Source organism: Bubalus bubalis, chromosome 17 (assembly GCF_019923935.1).
Source record: "Bubalus bubalis isolate 160015118507 breed Murrah chromosome 17, NDDB_SH_1, whole genome shotgun sequence".
Classification (NCBI taxonomy): Eukaryota; Metazoa; Chordata; class Mammalia; order Artiodactyla; family Bovidae; genus Bubalus; species Bubalus bubalis.
Window position 1 is genome coordinate 14,544,218 of NC_059173.1, and position 21,615 is coordinate 14,565,832.

At 43.9% G+C, this 21,615-nt stretch overlaps 1 protein-coding gene across 1 annotated transcript in view; it reads left to right on the top strand.

Moving 5' to 3' along the window:
* The window catches only part of FBXW8 (F-box and WD repeat domain containing 8), a 113,905-nt gene that overhangs the window by 23,528 nt on the left and 68,762 nt on the right, over nt 1–21,615 (top strand). Inside the window, exons 3-4 of the mRNA XM_045163070.1 lie at nt 8,788–8,952; nt 12,966–13,054. Coding sequence (XP_045019005.1) covers nt 8,788–8,952; nt 12,966–13,054 — 254 coding nt within the window. The remainder of the gene's footprint in view (nt 1–8,787; nt 8,953–12,965; nt 13,055–21,615) is intronic.

Genomic DNA, 21,615 nt, shown 5'->3' on the forward strand with positions numbered 1-21,615 from the left:
CCATCTGCAGTGATTTTGGAGCCCCCCAAAATAAAGTCTGACACTGTTTCCACTGTTTCCCCATCTATTTGCCATGAAGTGATGGGACCAGATGCCATGATCTTCGTTTTCTGAATGTTGAGCTTTAAGCCAACTTTTTCACTCTCCTCTTTCACTTTCATCAAGAGGCTTTTGAGTTCCTCTTCACTTTCTGCCATAAGGGTGGTGTCATCTGCATATCTGAGGTTATTGATGTTTCTCCCGACAGTCTTGATTCCAGGTTGTGCTTCTTCCAGCCCAGCGTTTCTCATGATATACTCTGCATGTAAGTTAAATAAGCAGGGTGACAATATACAACCTTGACGTACTCCTTTTCCTGTTTGGAACCAGTCTGTTGTTCCATGTCCAGTTCTAACTGTTGCTTCTTGACCTGCATATAGGTTTCTCAAGAGGCAGATCAGGTGGTCTGGTATTCCCATCTCTTTCAGAATTTTTCACAGTTTATTGTGATCCACACAGTCCAAGGCTTTGGCATATCAATAAAGCAGAAATAGATGTTTTTCTGGAACTCTCTTGCTTTTTCAGTGATCCAGCGAATGTTGGCAATTTGATCTCTGGTTCCTCTGCCTTTTCTAAAACCAGCTTGAACATCTGGAAGTTCACATATTGCTGAAGCCTGGCTTGGAGAATTTTGAGCATCACTTTACTAGCGTGTGAGATGAGTGCAATTGTGCGGTAGTTTGAGCATTCTTTGGCATTGCCTTTCTTTGGGATTGGAATGAAAACTGACCTTTTCCAGTCCTGTGGCCACTGCTGAGTTTTCCAAACTTGCTGGCATATTGAGTGCAGCACTTTCACAGCATCATCTTTCAGGATTTGAAATAGCTCCACTGGAATTCCATCACCTCCACTAGCTTTGTTCGTAGTGATGCTTTCTAAGGCCCACTTGATTTCACATTCCAGGATGTCTGGCTCTAGGTGAGTGATCACACCATTGTGATTATGTTGGTCGTGAAGATCTTTTTTGTACAGTTCTTCTGTGTATTCTTGCCACCTCTTCTTAATATCTTCTGCTTCTGTTAGGTCCATACCATTTCTGTCCTTTATCGAGCCCATCTTTGCATGAAATGTTCCCTTGGTATCTGATTTTCATGAAGAGATCTAGTCTTTCCCATTCTGTTGTTCAGTAGGAAACTAATACAGGACTAATACAGTGAGTGGACAGGGCTAAGAGAAGCTGAAAGAAAGAAAGTGAAGTCACTCAGTCGTGTCTGACTCTTTGCAAGCCTGTGGACTGTAGCTTACCAGGCTCCTCTGTCTATGGGATTTTCCAGGCAAGGGTACTGGAGTGGGTTGCCATTTCCTTCTCCAGGGAAGAGAAGCTGAGATGGTCCCAACTGGAAAGGCACTTAATCTCTGGAACTTGAATAAAAGGAATTTGAACTTGGGTTCTGAATGAGATGGGAAGCCATTGAAGCGTTTTAATCCAAGGAGTGATAGGTCTGACCTCTGTGTTAAAAGGGATCATTTGGATTGCCATGTGGAGAATACACTGGGGGACAAGACCTGCAGCAAGGAAATCATTTTGAAGGCTGCTAGGAGCACACAGTGGGGCTTCCCAGGTGGCACCAGTGGCACAGGATCTGCCTGCTAGTGCAGGAGACGCCGGAGTCTCTGGTTTGATCCTTGGGTTGGGAAGATGGCCTGAAGTAAGAAATGGCAACTTACTTCCATACTTTTGCCTGGAAAATTTCACGGTTGGAGGAGCTAGAGTCCATGGGGTTGCAAAGAGTTGGACACAACTGAGCACACACATACACACACTCACACACACACACAAGTGCCCATGATGATTTGGATCAGGACTGGCTGGTGGAAGTGGGCAAATTAGGGTTGCTTATGTGTTGGATGTGGGGAGAGAAAGAAGAGTCAATAGCACTCCAGGGTGTTTGGCCTGAGCAACCAGGGGGTGAGGTTGCCATTACTGATGGAGGGGAAAGTGGTGGGATGAGCAAAGATCAGTGCTTGGATGTAAAGCTGCAGATGAGTTCTGGGCTGCACTCAGGACTGAAGATGTAAATCTGGAAGCTGTCAGCACATGGATGATATTTAAAGCCAGGAAACAACTAGCTCACCAGGGACACAAGTGTAGATGGAGGAGGAGATTGGGGGACTGAGCCTGGTCCACCACAGTGATTAGATAATAAGCAGAATAAGAAGGTAGTACCTGTGAGGTGGGAGGAAAACCCGTCATGCACAGGTTCTGAACCAAGGAAGAGAATTTTACAGGGAGGTGAAGGTGATCCAACGTAATGATGAGCGGTACTGTGAGTCAGTCGAGCGGAGGACTGAGAAGTGACTCCTGGGTTTGGTAGCCGGACATCAGTAGTGTTCTCCCCAGGTAGACTTCATACGTCATTGCTTGACTGGAACAATGACACTTTCCCCTGTTGGGGACCCCACTGGTAACCTTAATCCAGGCAGAGTTAATAAGCTAGTTTTTGAGCCAAGGGCTTTTTTTTTTTTAATGCTACAATTCATAGTGGTGCTATAAAGCAAAATGCTGGAGACACTTTTATTAGCAAATTCTTGCAGCTGAGGCTCACTCAGTGGGACTTTTACTGGGCTGGGCCAGTCCAATCTCAGTGTATTAAAGAAAGACCATTAGGCCTTTGGAAAATGCAGGCTTATAAACTTTCTGGATTTAATGTAACTTAAGAAATCAAAACAATTAGATTTCCTTTTGGTGAGACTCTAAAATTTACTGTGAAAGTTTAGCTAGGTCTTTTTCTTGTTGATTTTTTTCCCCTTTCAGGCTTAAAAGAAATTCTTAAAGCCTGTCATTTTTGCTCTCCTTTAAAGAAGAATAAAAAGGCAGCCCTCCCTTTACAGTTTGCTAAAGAAATTGTTGGCATGTTTCTGTGTTTAATACCTAATAGTAAGTACAGTCCTGATCCCTTTTTGGAAGTTATTCTCACTTCTAATCTTTTATAAATCCCTCAAAGAGCTTTACTGTTTGTTATCCAGGGTTTAAACTTTATCCTGAATATTATTTTCTATAAAAGAAGCCCTGTGGTTTGGGGGTTAGTGGTGGGATGATACACCGAAACATCAACTTTTTATTCTTGGGTTTTCATCCCATAACCCTGTTGTACAGATTTCAGATTGTGTTATTTAAGACTACTTAGCATTTTCTTTGAAGCTGATACATATAAAAAAAGTTTTCAGCTCCCAGGTTTTACAAGGTCTGACATATTTGAGAGCTCTTGAAAGTCTCTGAAAGGTTTCTCTGTTCTAAGGTGACTGAACTTTGTACAGTTTAGTTCTGGTAGAACCTCATCTAGAATGTTGAGTTTAACTGGGATATTCTAGTTTGTAATCAGTGAGTGCTGAATTTGGATTCTTCTGAGATGCTGATGATTCACTGGCTCCATCTAACAAAGTGCAGCCTTGTGGCTAATTTTTAAACTCCAGAATTTCAAAGATTACCCCCCGTTCAGGGCTAGTCTTGTGATCCAGCCTAACTCTGAGGGCAGAGACTGGAACTTTTCTTTCTAGCTTCCCCAGCCATGGGGAGGTGGCCCCCAATCTGGGCATATCTCTGGGGTGTTACCTACCTGCAAAAGGTGTCAGTTAGGCAGGTTAAGGTGGAAAGTGGGTGAGAATTGCTGGCCTTAGTGCCTGTTGTGTGGTGAGCGCCCAACATGTGTTTTAATCTATTGACCGATAACACATATCAGCATTCTCTAAGGTGCCTTCTGGAGGGCACTAGGCTTTCGAGACACTCCTTCTTAGAAAAGTCCAGGAGCCAGATATGTTTGAGAAACACAGCTTCCTATATCTCCTCCTTAGAGATAGGCAGCACATGTCAGTCTATTAAAACCTCTGAGAAGTTCCCACAGTCAAGAGTCAGTGTTCTCCAAACTTGTGTGAACGTGGAATCCTTTTGATTTTTATTTATTTGTTAATCTAGCTGTGCTGGGTCTTAATTGCATCACATGGAATTTTCTCTGGTTGTGGAGTATGGGCTTCTCTAGCTGCAGCGTGAGGCCTTAGGTGCCCCTTGGCATGTGGGATCTTAGTTTCCTGACCAGGGATTGAACCCATGTCCTCTGCATTGCAAGGCAGATTTTTAACCACTGGATCATAGGGAGGTCCTGAGAATCCTTTTCTAAAGTTTGGGAGCTGCTATTCTACTGACTATGCTTTGGCAAGTGCTGTGTAGTGTGTAGTGAAATTAATGACTTAGTTACTGTGAATCTCTCATCTGGTAGTTACATTTCATAATTTCTGCAAAGTTTTACCTTTTATAATTTTTACCAAAAAAAAGGACTGATGTATCCCACGGATCAGAGTAAACTGCTCCGTGTTCAGTTTAGTTAGCTCTCTGTGCCTTTGAGAAACCATGAGGGTGTCTGTGTGTTAACCCTTATCTTATACTTTAACCCTGAATTCCAGGAGCCTATGGGAGGAATACTGTGCTCTGAAGCTATTTGAGTTGTTGCCTGCCTTCATCACAGTGGATGGATGTTGGTCTGTCCCTGTCTGTTCTGCTTGATTGACTAGTGCTGAGACTCCCTTTGGCACAGACAGATGGACAGACACCACCCAGTGTCATGGACAGGCTCAGCTGTGGAGCAGACATGCCAAAAATAAAACCATGGTGTTCTCACTAGTCAGAACTGGGACTCCAGTGTTATTGAGTCATTATCCTATTCTTTATTGCCTGACCACTTGTGATCAGATGAGGGTTTGTTTCCCCGATGCCCTTATGGCTGAGATGGAGAGGTGTGGGATGACAGTGTGGTTACGTGGATTTGTAACTGATGCTGTGGCCATGCCCAGGGTGGGCTGCTTAATGGATCCCCGTTAAGGGGAGGAGGGCTCTAGTGCTTTGCCACGGGCTCTGTCTTCAGCCCCATCCTGGTTGGTTTTTTAAAAATAATTAAGACATGAAGGCCCACAGACTGCATTTTGCAGATGACTTATGTAAAGGAAAAGTAGCATCCATATAATGGATGACAGAATTGAAATACAAAGATGATATAAAATGCTGGGAGTGGGTATGTGTGATGAGCTGGGATTTAAAATGAATAGAAAGTTTAGAAAGCTAAGAATTTAAAACATGATAGTGTGAGAGTAAGAAATGGGGGCTTTTTTTTTCTTTAATTACAGTTGGTGTTTAAGAAGACTGAAGATTGATAAATACCAAATTGAGATTACTGTTGGGGAGAAACGGATGTGGACTCGGAGAGATACATAGGAGTTTTAAGCTTATTGATAATACTTCTTAAGCAGGGTGGTGTGTCCATGGGTGTTTGTAATATATAACTTTGTCTGCCTTAAATATTTGTTAAAATAAATGGACTCCAGAAGCTCTGGACTATGGGTTCTGCATTGTATCTTTAAGTGAAGTAGCAAATTAGTATCTGCTAAAATTCTTCTGTTCATGGCACTTGAAAGTTGTGTATCTGGGGTATTGTTTAGTCCCGAGTACCACATTTGAAGAGGGACAATGCAGACGGTAAACACGAGGGTACGTTTCAGAGGTAATGAATATGGGAGGTAGTTCTATGACAGTTAGTTGAAGGAAATGTGTAGCGTTTGGACCAGTGAAGAAATGACTAAGGGGAAACCTGATGGCTGCCCTCAGTCACTTAAGGAACTGTTAGTATGTCTTTTTTGTTCTTCTTTTCTGATACTATTATCTTCTTTTGTGTTAGATGTTTTTCTAGCATACCATTCTAATTCTCTTGTTTCTTGTACCATATTTTGGAGTTATTTTCTTAATGGTTGCCCTGGGGGTTACAGTGAGCCTCATAAAACAATCTAGTTTTGACTAATACCAACTTAATTCCGATTGTACAACCAAAGTGCTCCAGAATAACTATGTTCCCTCTCCTTTCTTAGAATTTGTACACAATAATAGAACAATCTTTATAAGCCCATCAACAGTTTTAGGCTGTGTCTTTTTATTCAGATGGAAGAAAAGGGATGCAAGTAAAAGTACATTTATACTGTCTTTTATATTTACCTTTATAGTGATGTTTACTTGGGAAATAAAGTATGCTATGCTATGCTAAGTCACTTCAGTCGTGTCTGACTCTGTGTGACCCCAGAGACGGCAGCCCACCAGGTTCCCCCGTCCCTGAGATTCTCCAGGCAAGAACACTGGAGTGGGTTGCCATTTCCTTCTCCAATGCATGAAAGTAAAAAGTGAAAGTGAAGTTGCTCAGTCGTGTCCGACTCTTAGCGACCCCATGGACTGCAGCCTACCAGGCTCCTCCGTCCATGGGATTTTCCAGGCAAGAGTACTGGAGTGGGGTGCCATTGCCTTCTCCGAAAATAAAGTATATTTCCTTTCAATTCAGCCTAAAGGACTGCCTTTAGGCCGTCAAAATATTGTATTTAGTATTTCTTGTAGAGCAGATATACCCCAGGTGAATTCTCTTATTTTCTGTTTATCTGGGAATATCTTAATTTCTCCTTTTATTTTTGAAGGATCATTTGCTGGCTGTAGATCTGTTGACTGGCAGCCTCTCTTCAGCGGTTTGAATATGCTGCATGCCACTGCTTTCTGAGTTCCATGATTTCTGAGAAGTGCGGAGTACCTTGTGCATGAGTCTTTTTTCTCTAGATCCTTTCAAGATTCTGTCTCCAGCTTTCCACGGTTTAACTGTGTCTAGGTGTGAGTCTTTTTGAGTTTATTCTTCATGGTGTTTGCTGAGCTTCTTTGCTATGCAGATGAATGTTTTCCCTCAAATTTGGGAGAGTTTTTGGCCTTAATTTCTTCAGGTGTCCTTTCTGCTCCTTTTTCTCTTTCCTTCCCCATCTGGGACTCCTATAATGCCTATATTGGTCCACTCAGATGATGTCTCATGGTTCCTGAGGCTCGGTTAATTTTGTTAATTTTTGTTTTTTGATCTTTTTCTTTCTCAGTATGGAAAATCTTAATTGACCTTAAGTTTTCTGATTCTTCTTCTAGCTCAAATCTATTGTTAAGCCCCTTTAGTGATTTTTTGTTTGTTTGTTTCAGTTATTATATTTTTCAACTATAAAACTTCTATTTGGTTCTTAAAAAAATAATTTCTATCTCTTTATCGATATTCTGTACTTTCTGAGACATTGTGTGTATATGTTTATTTCTTTAGATATGCTTTCCTTTAGTATTTTGAACATATTTATAATGGGGTGTTCCACTGCCCAGGTTTTCCTTTTAAGTCTTTCGATCAGCCTCCTTTTAACCCTGGTTGGTAGTGCCCTGTCAGGCAGCTGCACTGTTAAACAGTAGTCCCTTATCTTTTCTGACAAATGCCCTGGATATAGGACAGTTAGATCTAAGTCAGATCGGATGAAGACAAGCCTTGAGAACAGAGCTTTCTAGCAAGCTGCCAGACAGGCCAAACGTGACTGTTTTCTGGGGATGGTGCTTTTGGAGAGCTGTAAACTCATTTGGCCCCCTTGGGAGTTGTTAGACCTCTGGTTTTTACAGCTACTGTAGTTGGAGGCTGTTGGTTTTCAAGGCTACCATGGAGCTGGGGGACGAGAATGGGATTAATGCAGGTGAAAACAACACAAAGGCTGCTGTTCTTACTAGGAGTCAGCCGTTTTCCTTGAATAAATGCTCCTCAGAATATTACAAGCTTGTAGTTAATTTCTGGAGCTCTGGAAAAGTTGATTTTTGACAATTTTTGGCAGTATTCTTGTAGCTTCCTTCGAGGAGCAGATTTTTGGCGATCTTCACTGTGAAGTTAGAAAGTTAACTCGAGCAGCACTTCATCAAGTGAGGCCCCTTTGTGTAATGAGAGTCTGCTGGGCACACGCTGTGTGCTCTCTCTCACTGTGTCTCATGTTCTTTCTTCTTATCTGAGTATTTGATGTCTTGGAGTAGCCCCAAGGGAGTGTTATGGAGCACAGGTTACTGAGAACCACTGGTCATGACTTTATTAGAAGTGAGGCTCAGCCTTTGGGGGGGCAGCAAGCAGAATGTGTTGCAGACCTCATATCATGTGGATCTGCTGCATCAGTGTCTCATTTTGCCAGCAGAGTCTATCCTTTACAATCTGCCCAACTTTGTACAGTAAATCTCATGATGAAGAAAATCCATCATTTCCCAAAGTTAGGCTTGGAAGACAAAGCTCTTAATGGCTAAAATGGCCCTTTCCTCTGGATACTGTTGGGATTTGAAATCCAGTCCAGTTATAGTGTTCATTTCTCTCTTATCGGATCTTATCATAGCTTAATAGCTTGCCTTTTCTGTTGAATGTTTTTTATTTACACACTTAAAATCTGAGTTTTCACACATAAAATGAATTTGAATTTCTCACATGACCAGAAGTTTGGGTTATGGATATTAATTTTATCACAGCTTTTTACTTCAGAGGTCATCAGTGTCTAGCTCTATAAGATGGAAATACAAGTACCTAGTAGTAAAAAGCAGAGATTCTGTTCTGAAAAGCTGTGTGTGATTTTGTATCTGTTAACATGTTAGTGCGTATTTTTTGTCTTTTACATGTTTGTGTATTTTTCTCTTTATATCTTGTATTTACATGTGTATGTATAAAATAATTTAACCAAGTAGTCTAAAATGTGGCATTAGGTTGGTAGTACAGCAATTTTGAAATCTTGAAAGATAAAACTGGAAGCATTTGCTTGTATTTTTTTTGCCTCGGAGGATTTTGTTAATGAGACATTTTATACTGCCATAAACCCAGGGCAGTGATAAAGAAAGGTGTTGATTGATTTTTGGATGACAAGAGATGTCTCTAATTGCAGAACTTGACGTTTGTGTCACTTGGGCTGTTGTAGGTGAGCAAGACATGGAAGGTGATTGCGGAAGACGAGGTGCTGTGGTACAGGCTGTGCCAGCAGGAAGGCCACCTCCCCGAGAGCAGCATCTCCGATTATTCTTGCTGGAAGCTCGTCTTCCAAGAGTGCCGAGCCAAGGAGCACATGTTGAGAACCAACTGGAAGGTAGGCAGTGGCCAGTACCATTACCTGCAGGGGAATTGCCTGCAGGGACCCAGGAATCCAAGCCCGGGATGAAACCCTGAGTCCCTCCAGTTTCAGCCTGAGGCTCACTGCTGAAAGCAGAGAGAAGGGTGTGGTGAGTGTCCCTGCAGCTGACAGTGACTTGCTGACCATTAGAGTATCTGCCCTCATTTCCAGCCACCTATTTGGGAGCATCCTTTGTCCTCCAGGAGAGGAGGTGAGCTTGAGGTGCCAGTCACCTCCCTCTGATGGTTGGGGTGTTTGGAGTGGAGCTCCATGCAGCCTGCTTTCACTGTTCCCTCTTCCCTGGATGGACCAAGAAAGCATCACCTGATTACAAAAGAGGGGCTGAAAGTGCTCTTTCCAGTCAGTGCAAGAGGGAGATTACTAAGCATCTCTAAGCACTGTCTTCCCTTCCCTCACATAACCTATTGGCTTGCTTCCATAACGTTTATCACTTCAAAATCTCTACAGAAATATTAGATCACAGCTATGCATTTGCCCAGTGAAGTGTTTCTGTAGAAATCACTGTCAGGAGCAGTGTAACATGGAGCTGTCTGAGGCATGAGGAGACGCCAGCCTGGTGGCCATTTCTTCCCACCTGGGTGGCTGGATATTCAGGTGGAGGGAAGGGATGGACCTGGATTCTCTCTTCCCCTCCTGTAGAAGTCACCCTAATAGACTTTGAGATGAACAAGCTTTTGCTCATCACTGATGGTGACACACTGCGTCTGTGCACGCCTGCCCCACTCACCTCACAACCTGAGTAGCGACCGTATTCTAGGTCTGGGTGGTGTCACAGTTCCTAGCAAAGTCAGTAAGAACAGTGTTCCTTTAACTTGGCGCTTCTCAGCCCCGGCGCTGGCACCATCTGGGGCCAGATCCTTTTTAGTGAGGGCTGTCCTGAGCGTTGCAGGATCTTCTGCTTCTGCGGCATCTCCAGCCTCTCCCCAGTACAGGCCAGAAAGCATTCCCTTCCTTCCCCCAGCATCACCCCTGGTTGAGAGCCACCCTTCCAAAGAGAATTAGCACAGCTGTCCTTAGACCACAAAGACACCTCCACTAAATAAACGGCCAGCTGCCCCGCCATGTGCCTCCAGACCAGGGGGAGGCCCCTCTTCGCCTTTTGCTTGGTTTGGTCTGTGTGAGGGACATAAGTGAGGGAAGGCTGGGGATAGGGAAGCCGAGGCTCTAACCCGGGCAGGAGGGGCCATAATTGAAGGAACGCTTGAGAGGAGGGCATTCTGTCCAGGAAGGAGGGATGCTTTTGAGAGTTGTGAGCATAAGAGCTGGATTTACTCCATGTACCATGGCTCAAGTTCATAAATGTCAGATCCTAAGGGAGAACACAGCAGCTGAGTTCTTTGTTTGCTCCAGAGACAATGGGCACTTCCCAGGTGGTGCAGTTGGTAACCTGGCAGACTCCACCTGCCAGTGCAGGAGATGCAGGAGACGCAGGTTCAGTTCCTGGGTTGGAAAGATCCCCTGGAGAAGGAAATGACAACCCCCTCCAGTCTTCTTGTCTGGAGAATTCCATGGACAAAGGAGCCTGGTGGGCTACAGTCCATGGGGTCGCAAAAGAGTTGGACACAACTGAGTGTACCCGCCTATATATACCAGGGAGAATGAGGGAGGGAAGCAGGTATGCCCTCCTCATCCAGGGTGAGGGGGCAGAAGTGAAGCTGTTTAACGACCTCAGAGCATCTGGAACTTCATGCCTGTGTACAGATTGCATACAGTTTAACTGAACATCTGTTTACTGTTTTTCTCTAACAAGCACAAAGCCATGTGTTTGGTAAGTGCTCAGTAAGAGGTTGTTGCTTGAATGAACTGGAGTCAGACTGGAGGGAAGCTTCTCTTTGGAGCATCTTGGGCCCACATCCCACACTGTTACCTATAAGGACTACAGAGGTTGAGTGTCAAGTGATGGCTCTTGCATTAACAGTAGCGATTCTGGAATGAAAGGAATCCTGATGAAAACATGAAAGGGAGCAGAGAGCAGGGTGCCTTTCCTGTGGGTGCCTCTGCTTTCCCATCTCTAATGGGAGCTGAGAGTAGCTGCGCTCTCCAGGCTGCAGTAAAAAGGACTGTCTAGTGGTATCTAACGCTCCTCCCACAGGGCTTGGCTGGTGCCTGCAGCTCAGTTAGCCTCGACTTTGGCACACAGATGCTGTGGTTTGCTATCCCTGGTCATCCTCTGGATGGGTCGGGAAGGTGATTTGGTTTGGAATCTCCTAGGTCAGTGTCTCGGAGAAGGCAATGGCACCCCACTCCAGTACTCTTGCCTGGAAAATCCCATGGACGGAGGAGCCTGGTGGGCTGCAGTCCATGGGGTCGCTAAGAGTCAGACACGACTGAGCGATTTCACTTTCACTTTTCACTTTCATGTATTGGAGAAGGAAATGGCAACCCACTCCAGAGCTCTTGCCTGGAGAATCCCAGGGACAGGGGAGCCTGGTGGGCTGCCGTCTCTGGGGTCGCACAGAGTCGGACACGACTGAAGCAACTTAGCAGCAGCAGCAGCAGGTCAGTGTCTGGGGAAGCTCAGAAGGGACCCCAGGGTTCTCAGTACTTCACATAGAGGGTGACCTGTGAATGTACAGACTTACCTGGACTTTAGAGCAAAGGTGAAATGGTGTTCCTTTCCCTGGTGTTTGCACGCATTTGTTTCACAGTGGAGTGCTAAGGTCTCTTAATCCCGAATACCAGTGTGGGGCTGGAGCCCAGGACGAAGAGGAAGGCACGTGACAGAACTTAGTGGAGGCCATGAGCGCATAGACCCTCTCCTTTGCTTTCACTCCCTGGTCTCTCAAAAGAGCTTGCTCTTGTCACTTTGGCCATGGTCCTTGCGTGGATGACTTTGCAGTCCCTCCCATGTCTCAAACCAGCGGACAGCCCCACTTGGATGTGTCCAGTTGTGTCCCTCAGCCTTGGACTCATTTCTCGAGTTCAGTGCGATCACCGAGTGGATCATCTGGCACAGCGTCTGGAGTTCAGCTGCTTAATAAATGTTGGTTTTAATGGAGTGAATGTCATCATCTGTCTCCTAATAATAATGTAGATAGTAATAGTAGCTACCATTTATTGGAAACTTGTGTGTGAAGAACTGTGCTTTGGCACTTACACTCTTTCTGATCCTTGTGCTGGTACAACAAAGGTGAAGTTATAGATGGCTTGCTATTCTTTTTTTTAAATTTTAGTATTGTTGACTTACAATATTGTGTTTCAGGTGTATAGCAAAGTGATTCAGTTATGTATTTATATTTTTTGATGGCTTGATATTCTTGAATACCTTTATGCATGCTTGCTTTTTGGCTTAACTGTCCCACCCTTCCCAACATCCCACATGTAAATACTTTCTATACCTCCAGATTCCCTTTATTTTAAAAATAATTATTTGTGTATATTTAGAATCAATAAATAATCATGATACAATAAATCAAAAGTCATCAAAGGGCCTATACTGGAAAATACATCTTTCTCTTTGCTGTCTTCACTTACATCAGGAGCTACTGTGTTATGGGTTTTAGGGTTTCCTTTATAAATCATTTCCATGAACCTCTGACCTCTCAATCAGAAATAATGTCTTCTCTCCTTTTTCCCCCTACCCTGATTTTTATTTTGTTGTATATATGTTTTAATTTTATTCTGAGAGCACTTACAAGAGCTGTTACCAGGTAAAATACCATTAACTACTTTATCTCCGCCAACCTGAACTTTTTAAATACACTTGGCAGCCTCTGCAGTGAAGTAGTTTACGTCCTGTAAACCCCGAGGGGGTGGGTCAGCGTCTCTCAGTCGAGTTCCGTGCAGTGTGTGCAGCTCTAGTGCCAGTAGCTTGACATATTGGTTGTCATCTGTGTCCTTTTGAGTCTCTTTAACTGTGGACACAGTGCATGCCTAGGTGACCCACCATGGGATATAGGTGAGAGCGAAATGCTTTGTCTCCCTGCCATCCTGAGAATAGTATAAACCGCACCCCTTTTCTCATGCAGAATCGCAAAGGCGCCGTGAGTGAGCTGGAGCACATTCCCGACGCAGTTTTATGTGATGTGCATTCTCACGATGGCGTTGTCATTGCTGGGTAAGCAAAAACAGTTTTTCATTTAATCCTCTTCATCCTAAGGTCTTTCACTCTTCACAGACCACCCTCTGCGTCTCAGCCACCTTATTCTACCTTTGGGAGCACGTGCCTTCCCACTCACAGCCCACGTGGAGATAAGATGGAGCCCCTGTCTGTGTCCTCCAGTAGTCGAGGGCTCTGGAGTGAGTGGGGTGGGGCGGCTCTGTAATCCATTTGTCTCATATCTTTTGAGCTTTTACATGACTCTTGTGGCATGTTATTATGTTAGATTCTCATTAAGGCCAACAGTTTGTTCTTTATGAAGACATAAAGAACTCAAGAATAGTAAGTGTTGGCAGAAACAGGTCCTATTCTTGATTTCTCATTGTGAAGCCTTCATTCTGAAGACGGGCTGTAGCCACACAGGTAATCTTCCTTCCCTAACACACAGTTCGTATTTGCAGTTAACTTGTCCTGAAATAGGCATTTTATTACGTATCTGTCTCCATTGCCGAGAAATTTAATTTTAGCTTCTGTGAATTTGGCTTCTATTCCAAAAACCACTTTCATGAATTCTTCATGTTTTATCAGAGAGGTGTTTTTATATGTTTCTTTAATGTATACTAAGGTGGTAATTTTCTTTTTGGATTAACAGTATGTCTTGAACTCGAGTCTCATGTTGTGTGCCTAATGCCACAGAGACCAAGACACTTAAACTTCTGGGTCTGGATTGACTCTGAAGTGAGCCGCCCAAAAGAGGTTTCTCCCTGGATGGACAAACAGAAACCTTGGACTTAACAACATAGTTATAGGAGAGTCTTTTCCTTTGAAAGAAAACTCCTTCAGGAGCATTCCTTGAAGAGTATTGTTTGAATTGAAATTTCAGAGAGTCAGATTATTTTAATATTTTGTGGTTTTGTAGTACCTTTGTAAAAGTATTTTACTTTAAACAGGTTATGCCTTAGGAGCAACACTTTCCTTTAGCTTGTGTTTTCCTGGCCATGATTTCGAGGTTAATGCCCTTCTCGGCAGTGCCATAAAACTGTTACTTTAGAAAAATTAATAGACTAGAAATCTAGAATTCTGTCCATCCAGTTACCAGTGTGGCACTAGGCTTCTGCCCCCATCACTCAAGTGTGGGCCGGAGAGCTCATGCTAGGCAAGGTCCTCTTCACCTGCTAATTCTGAGATTCCTTAGTAACCCCCAGAGGGACTGGGATCATTCTAGCTTACAGGCATCTCCTGGTTAGAGGCCTTTGAGAACAGACTGTTGAGATTGAACTGAAAGTCATAAAAGGAATTGATATAGGGAAGATGACTCTCGAAAGCCAATTATGAATTTCTTATCTGGACGTGGACCTTACAAAAGGCAGCCTGGCCATGAGTCCAGATACCAGTCCTTCTTTTCCTGCCTCTCCATTCCCCTGAGGCCTGCTCAGCATCACAGATTAGGCCAGCACAAAGCACAGCAATGGCAGTTTCGTTAATCGATAAGATGAAACTTGATCCGTGGGTCAGAGAGGCTCCTCACAGCCCCTTTTTCTAAGAGAACCTTATGTTGATGGCCTAGCCTCAGATACTTCAATCTTGCTTGCATATACAGCATCTTGTGTTTATCATTAAAATTTTATCTGGTGGTTACGATGCTTGTTTTCTGGGTCAGATCTTGAATCCCTTTTCATTTGAGAACAGTGGTGTTTGCGGTTACCTCATTCTCAATCAATGTTGTATTCACCAGGCTTTCTGCAGTTATGTATCTCCAAGGAGCTTCTTAAAGAGACAGTGGCTACCCCACCATTTCTTTCTCATTTACTTCCCTTGCATTTTTCCTATTTTTCTTCTTCCCTTCCTTCTTCTCTATTTTTTATGCAAGTGGAATCTGTTCAGAGGCTTAGTTTTATATATCTGCAGGTAACCTATGTTCCATATCTGCATTTAAACTTGCTAATTATATAATTGAAGATTCTGTTGCAGAATCTTTTCCCAGCTTCTCAGTTTTTCAGTCCTCTATGTAGGTGTTCCTGGTTTGGAGTTGCATTGCTTAGACTTAGACTGATGTGTGTTACACATAAAGGTAGAGTTAACCCAGACTTGGTTCTGCCTTAGTCTTTTTTTCACGCAGAACCAGGGTACCCATTAAATGCTTATTTGCTCATAAACTCTGAGACACTCGAGTCCCTGTCAAGTGAACAGGACGTGGATGCCTCTCACCTGAGGCTTGTTTTCCACCAGAGGAAGCAGACATTATTCTCAAAGCTTTTGATCTTTCCCTCTTGTCCATGAGTGTTTGTTTCCCTTCCTGTCTCATGGATGATAATTTCCAGTTACCTTTTCCTGATGCTTGGAGCCCTTTGAAATTTGTTTCCAACCTTCCGTTTCTCCTCATTACTCTTCCTACAGTACTTTTGGTTTTTCTCCCCCATACTGTTCTAGTTACCTCTGACCATGTCTTTTTAAACTTGAGATGCAATTTACATACCATAAAATTCACCCTTTTAATTGTGTAAGTCAGTGATTTTTACTACATTCACAAGGTTGTATAACTGTCCACCATTATCTAATTCTTGAACATTTTCATCACCTCCAAAAGAAACCATCTCCATTTTTTAAGGCTTAGCTCGAGTCCTGCTGCCTCCCACAGCTTCCGTGGCACACTAGCCTATTAACTCTGCCTCCCATGCCAGCATCTCCCCTTCTCATGCCTCCCAGGGAAGTGATTATCTGCAGCGCATGGGGCAGCTAACCACATGGCTTTGAGGCTTCACTGAAACATTTTTGTCTTATGTTGTTATTTTATTTTTAAACTTTATAGTCATGTAAATTCCCAGTTAATTTGTAAGCATCTTTCAAAAGTAGAGGTGTTATGTAATATTTCATTAAGCTCCCTGTAGTACTAATACATTTTTTAATCTGAAGAAGAGTGTTAACACTTAATAGATTCCCTTCCCCCGACCTGTATACTACATGTTACATGAGAAACTGGAGGAATTTCTGATTTCTTTGGTCTGTTCTGATTTCCTAGTTCTTTTCAACTTAGAATCACACAGTTTGAAACCTGGAAGGAACTTTATAGATTCTGTTCTGAAATGCTCCTCCTGCGTGAGGTCATGGAGGCTCCCAAGGTCTGGGGAGTGGGGTTGATATGTGTGCCCTGGTCGCCCCGCTAGGGGGCACGTGAGAGCCCTGACCCTTGCTGCCGTCTCCAGCCCTGGCTCCATGCTCGGATGGCCTGTCTTATCATTATAGTGTCATTTTGTTTTCCTTTATGACATGTATGGACCTTTCTTTTCTGTTAAAAATGAAAACAGCAGTAAGACCATGTTGTCTTTGCAAAACTGTTAGAAAGTGGAGAAGAGAAAGCCGCCTGACTCCCAGCTTGCTAGCATAGCTCCCGTTATGGGTTTTGGTGTGTGCCATTTATGTTTCTGTTTTCAAATGCATGTTACTGGATTTAGGTAGCTGGATTTTTATCTTTTCCAGATGAAGGAATTATTTTAGGGACTTCCCTGGCGGTCCAGTGGTTAAGGTTCTGCACTTCACAGCAGGGAAGCCAGGTTCGATCCCTGGTCAGGGAACTAGGATCCCACATGCTGTATGGTGTGGCCAAAGGAAAAAAAAAATTATCTTAAAATGTCTTCAATAATCCTCAAGTTCTTTCCCATTTAACTTTTTGCCTTGGAGTCTCTAAACCATCCCTCAGACCCGCTCTCCTGAGTGTGCCTTCCCGTTCTTGGTCAGTGCCATAAATAATGAGACTTGGCTCTTGTTGACTGTGCTCCCCTGACAGTGGTGGGGGCCGTGTATGAAGAGTGTGTGTAACTGCAGAGCCTAAAGAACGCCAGTCCCAGCACCTGGGAGACTTCGGGGCAGGCACACACAGAAGGGAGGGCCCCACACACTGTGCTCCCCGAGCCGCCTTGCTGCACCTTTGACTCAGTCTCCTTCTCGGGTCCCCCTCACGCCTCTCTGTGGTGTTGTGTGGCCACCCGGCAGTGTGTGCAGCATTCCAGAAGATACCAGAAACAGTTTTTTCTTTGCTGTTGGAAGTCCCTGGGACTGTGACAAAGTATGTGATTCAAGCACAGCCTGTCCTTAGACTTTTTTTTTGCCTGCTAAGATTTCCCATTTCTTTAACCCGAGAGCAACTTGTGCTGAGAAGCCACCAGTCTGTGTGCGTAAGCTACCTTTCTCTTTCTGTCAGAGCTGAGCCTCTGTCTGCATTTCCTCTGTGATCTGGTAGCATTCCTGAAACGCGGTGAGGTTTAGTGTGTGCCGTCCTTGGGCTTAGAAGGAGGTGTTACCTAGAAAGTTGGTTGATAAGTGGTTAGGAAGCGTGGTGGTGGTTTCTTTCTTTTTCTCTCTTTATGGTGAGAGCTCTGAGAATTGTAGAGTGTCTCTCAAATGACATGTTTATCACTGAGGGAAAAGACCAGAAGGGACGAGGCTGTGACAGCGTCCCCGTGCTGTGTTGTGTTGTGAGACCTAGAGAGTCCTCTTTCTCCACAGTCACACTGAGAGTTACGGGTGTTGAAAACAGATGACATCATGAGTTCAGAAAGGTCACATTATAACCTGAGATGCAGGGCTAGGTATACTTTGCCAGAAATATGTTTGCTTTACTGCCATATAGTGAAGGAGAGCCTCTCAGGTAAAACTTGGAGGAGAAAGTCAGCCAGGGGGCTCGCTGGAGGCCTTGTGCCGGCCATTAAGCTATTAGCTCACCAGAAGCTTTTATCAGATGCCCAGGAGTATACCGTGGTGTGTTTTGCAATAAACTCCCTCCTCACTGTTACTTAAGATTCATAAGTCTGAAGCGTTTCAGTTAGCATAGGAAAGCACACTTTTCTGTTCACATTAGAGGACCATTTTCCCCCTTTCGATTTAAAAAAAGTATCAAGTCCCCTTTTTGTGTCAGGGTTTTTCTCAATACTCCTAAATGGTCCTCCCACCCCTCTTCCATTTTCTACTGTGGTGATCCGCCTTTTTAGGGTCCGCTTCCTGTCTGTACTGAGAAGAACGGTGACTGTGTATCCGTGTTTGTCTTCACCCCCAAGTATGGTTGGCGGGAAATCTCTATCCTTGAGCGTCACCAAGTGTTAGCTGTCGCTTCCCTAAGAAGTTCTCTGTTGTCCCATTTGGTCTACACTGATTTTCCCCATCTCCACTCCCTTTGAGGCAAGTAAGACACAGAGCAAAACTGCCTACATGTCTCTAGCAGCCCAAGTGACCTCTGGCTGTTGTTCTGGCTTTTATTATGACTAAAACTCTGTTCACACGACCTGGATAGTCGAAAGGGTTGCCAGTCTTCTGTAGACATGAAGCAACATTTTGAGCTTCTATCCTATATATGTTAAATTGGGTGTCTGAATCTTGGGGTTCACTTTGCCTGTTGACACTTTTCTTGGAATATTATTGTTTATAGCTAAGAACTGTTGGAAAATAGTACTTCAGACGTAGGCATGTGTCTAAGGTAATCTTGAAATGTCTTGCTTTTAGCCATTTTTCCACCACTTTTCCCAATAATTAAAAATGTCCCTTAGTATTGACCACAAACCATGCCGAAATATGGCTTTGATCTGAAGTGGTGTGTATTTGCCCTGAATTCTACAACACTTCTGTTCAGGAGCTGAAGACCTCAAGGTGGTGTTTCTGATATTCTGCTAGCTTCATGTGAATGTATAAAACTAGATAATATAATACCTAGGATTACTTTGAGGCTTTTGAGATGATAGCAGATGCCTTGTAAATACACATTGGTGATAAAAATTGGCTTAGATAAATGTCACTCTGTATTTACATTTACTAAGGACTTGCTTTATCTGTCCCCCTTAAAAAAAAAAAAGTCTTGACAGTTTTCCTTTCAACCTTGTGTTATATAGATTTTGTGCTGCTGCTTATTATGATGTTGGACTATTTCCCATAAGGAATCCAATCATTACCCGTTAGGGACCTCTTCTTAAAAATACTTTTTATTTATTTATTTTCTGCTGTGAGGTGTACATGCTCTTCTGGTAAATAAGTCTGAGGTAAGATATTGATAAGAGACCAGAGGAGAGCTTCACATTTCTTATGTCCTTAATGAAGGAGCTCTAGAATATCCTTAATAAATACTGGTGAACTCATGGCTGCATTTACCCATCTCGGGTTCTCCAAGGAATAATGGGAAGGGCCACAGCTACAATAACTCTGCATAATCATCATTGACTCTGACTCTATTGATTGTGATTAACCAAGATGTATGGAAAACAGTTTGAAGTGTGTAGTGCGTGGATCTCATAAGGTCCATTAAGACGTTCATTATTTCTCCATTGATGCATCTTAAGCTGCACTCGATGTTTGCAGCAGTGCCTTTCCACAGAAAGACTGCACTGTGGGATTGAGTTCATTTTGTTAATTGCATAATAACAGCACAGTTGTGTTTCATAGAAAACAGTAAATACTCCTGCTTTCATTGATTTGTAATCTTTGGTATTACTGAAGAAAGTATGGAGTATGTGACTAGTTCTTAAAACCTCTGCATGTTAAGGGCATAAACATTTTTTGAAATGTGGGCACTGCACTTGTAGGGGCCTCGGCCTAATTGCATTGTAGTCTTTAAACCACTTTCATCTTCTAAGTTTAAATCAGATTCGTGAGCATGTACTAAGCACAGAGGAACACTACAGACTCATTCCTTGTTCGGGGGAGGGGTACACCTCCCTTGCTCACAGGCGAAGCGATACAGTCATTGCTGGTCACAGGCCAGTGTGAGAGGCAGGGTAAGGGAAGAGCAGGCGCCGTGACACACGGGAGAGGCACCGGGGTAGGCTCCGAGCCAGGCAGGTTTCTCCTGAGAAGCGACTCCTCAGCTGAGTCTGGAAGGGACAGCGAGGAGTTGTCCAGGCAGAGTGTCACGTGGAGGAAGGATGCTCATGACTTACACACATGCTGCCCCTGCTCACTCCCAAACCAGCGATAGACTTGGGAAGTCCATTACAGTGAGCTGGGCGCAATACAGCTTCAGAATCCTCAGCTCAGGGCCGTAGGCAACCACCACGGACTCATCGGATCTGACACACAGATGAAACCATTCGCTTTCCTGGCCTGAGGCCCGCATAACTAGGCTTCTTTTGGCTGCTGTGAGTACTTGATCAGAAGGAACTTGTGACTTAGTTTTGCAGGTGGCTGTTTGAGCACGGTCCTGTAGAGGGTGAAGTTTTTTAAGACTTTTTTTTTTGTTTTTTATGTGGACCAGTTTTAAAGTTTTTATTGAATTTGTAACAGTATTGCTCCTGTTTTATGGTTTGGCTTTTTTGGCTGTGAGGAGGCATGTGGGATCTTAATCCCCCAACCAGGAATCGAACCCACACTCCATGTATTGCAAAACTTAGTCTCAACCCCTGGACTGCCCAGGAAATCCCGAGGGTGAAGTTTAACCGTTCCACGTGTGGGAGGCACCTTTGCGTTTGCCCAGTCCCACGCCCCTTGCCAGCACATGGAGCTTTCTCATCGTTGGCCTCTTGACTTCCAGTTGAGCTGTAGTGGTGGAACTGATGAGATAGGGTCAGGGGCAGTGTCCTGCAAGCCTGAGTCAAGAGTATTGAAGAGGGTAAATTCCTTATATTGCACTCAAATGGGAATGGTTCTTAAAAGCCATATTTGTTTCCAAGACATTGTCATTGGAGAAGGCAGTGACTTGCTGGCTAAAGCAGCAGTTAGAGAAAAGCCTGGGGACCCAGGTTGATCCCAGCTGTGCCACTAAAATGTTTCTTGTGACCTTGGCTGAGTCACTTAACCTTATGGCCAGATTCTTAAATGAAAACAATGCCCCTGGTTGTGATGAAGAACCTTGAAAAAATTGTTTTCAGCAAATTAGCACTGGCACCTGGAAGCAAAATGGAACCATCCCCTCCCCCACTTGGCTACTTAGACGGGAAAAAAGGTTAAAGGTGGTTTTTAGCTGTACAGCGTTTCTACGTTTTTCTTCAGGTCTCTTGTAGTCTGATAAGTAGTCTGCTTATTGGAAATGTACTAGTTAATGAAAGCTCTTTGGTGGTAAATAATTTGAAATTGGCAATTGCTCTGGCGTGCCGAGCTTGAAAGAGGCTCTTTTCCCATTCTTTCAACAAAAAAAATCAGCTGTGGTCTCTGACCTGTTTATTTGGAGGTAAACTCAACCTTGCCAAGCAGGAGAAAGACTGGGAAAAGCATGCAGCTTCACTGATGCGTGCCGTGGGCTGGGGCAGCCTACCTTGTTTGGAAAAGGCTTCTTTCTTCCTTAGTGTTTCGTTAGTGTTCCTACATCAGCTAATACGTTAGTTGCCATTGTCCTTTGCACAGGCACTAATTAGAGAACCATCAACACTGGGGTCCAGAGGCTCCCTGACAATGCAGCTGCCATAGTGGTGTCTTAATTGCTTGAGTGTAATTGTCATTAGGCAGCCGTAAAGACATCTGGAGCTCTGGAGAAGAATCAGCCCTCGCCCCTTCCAGCTCTGTCCTTCCTTCTCCCGGCCAGTGTTGGGAAGCACTTTGAAACTGCACCGAGAGTATGGTCCAGGTCGTCTGCCCCAGCCAGTGTTTCTTCCTCAGGAAAACGTCCG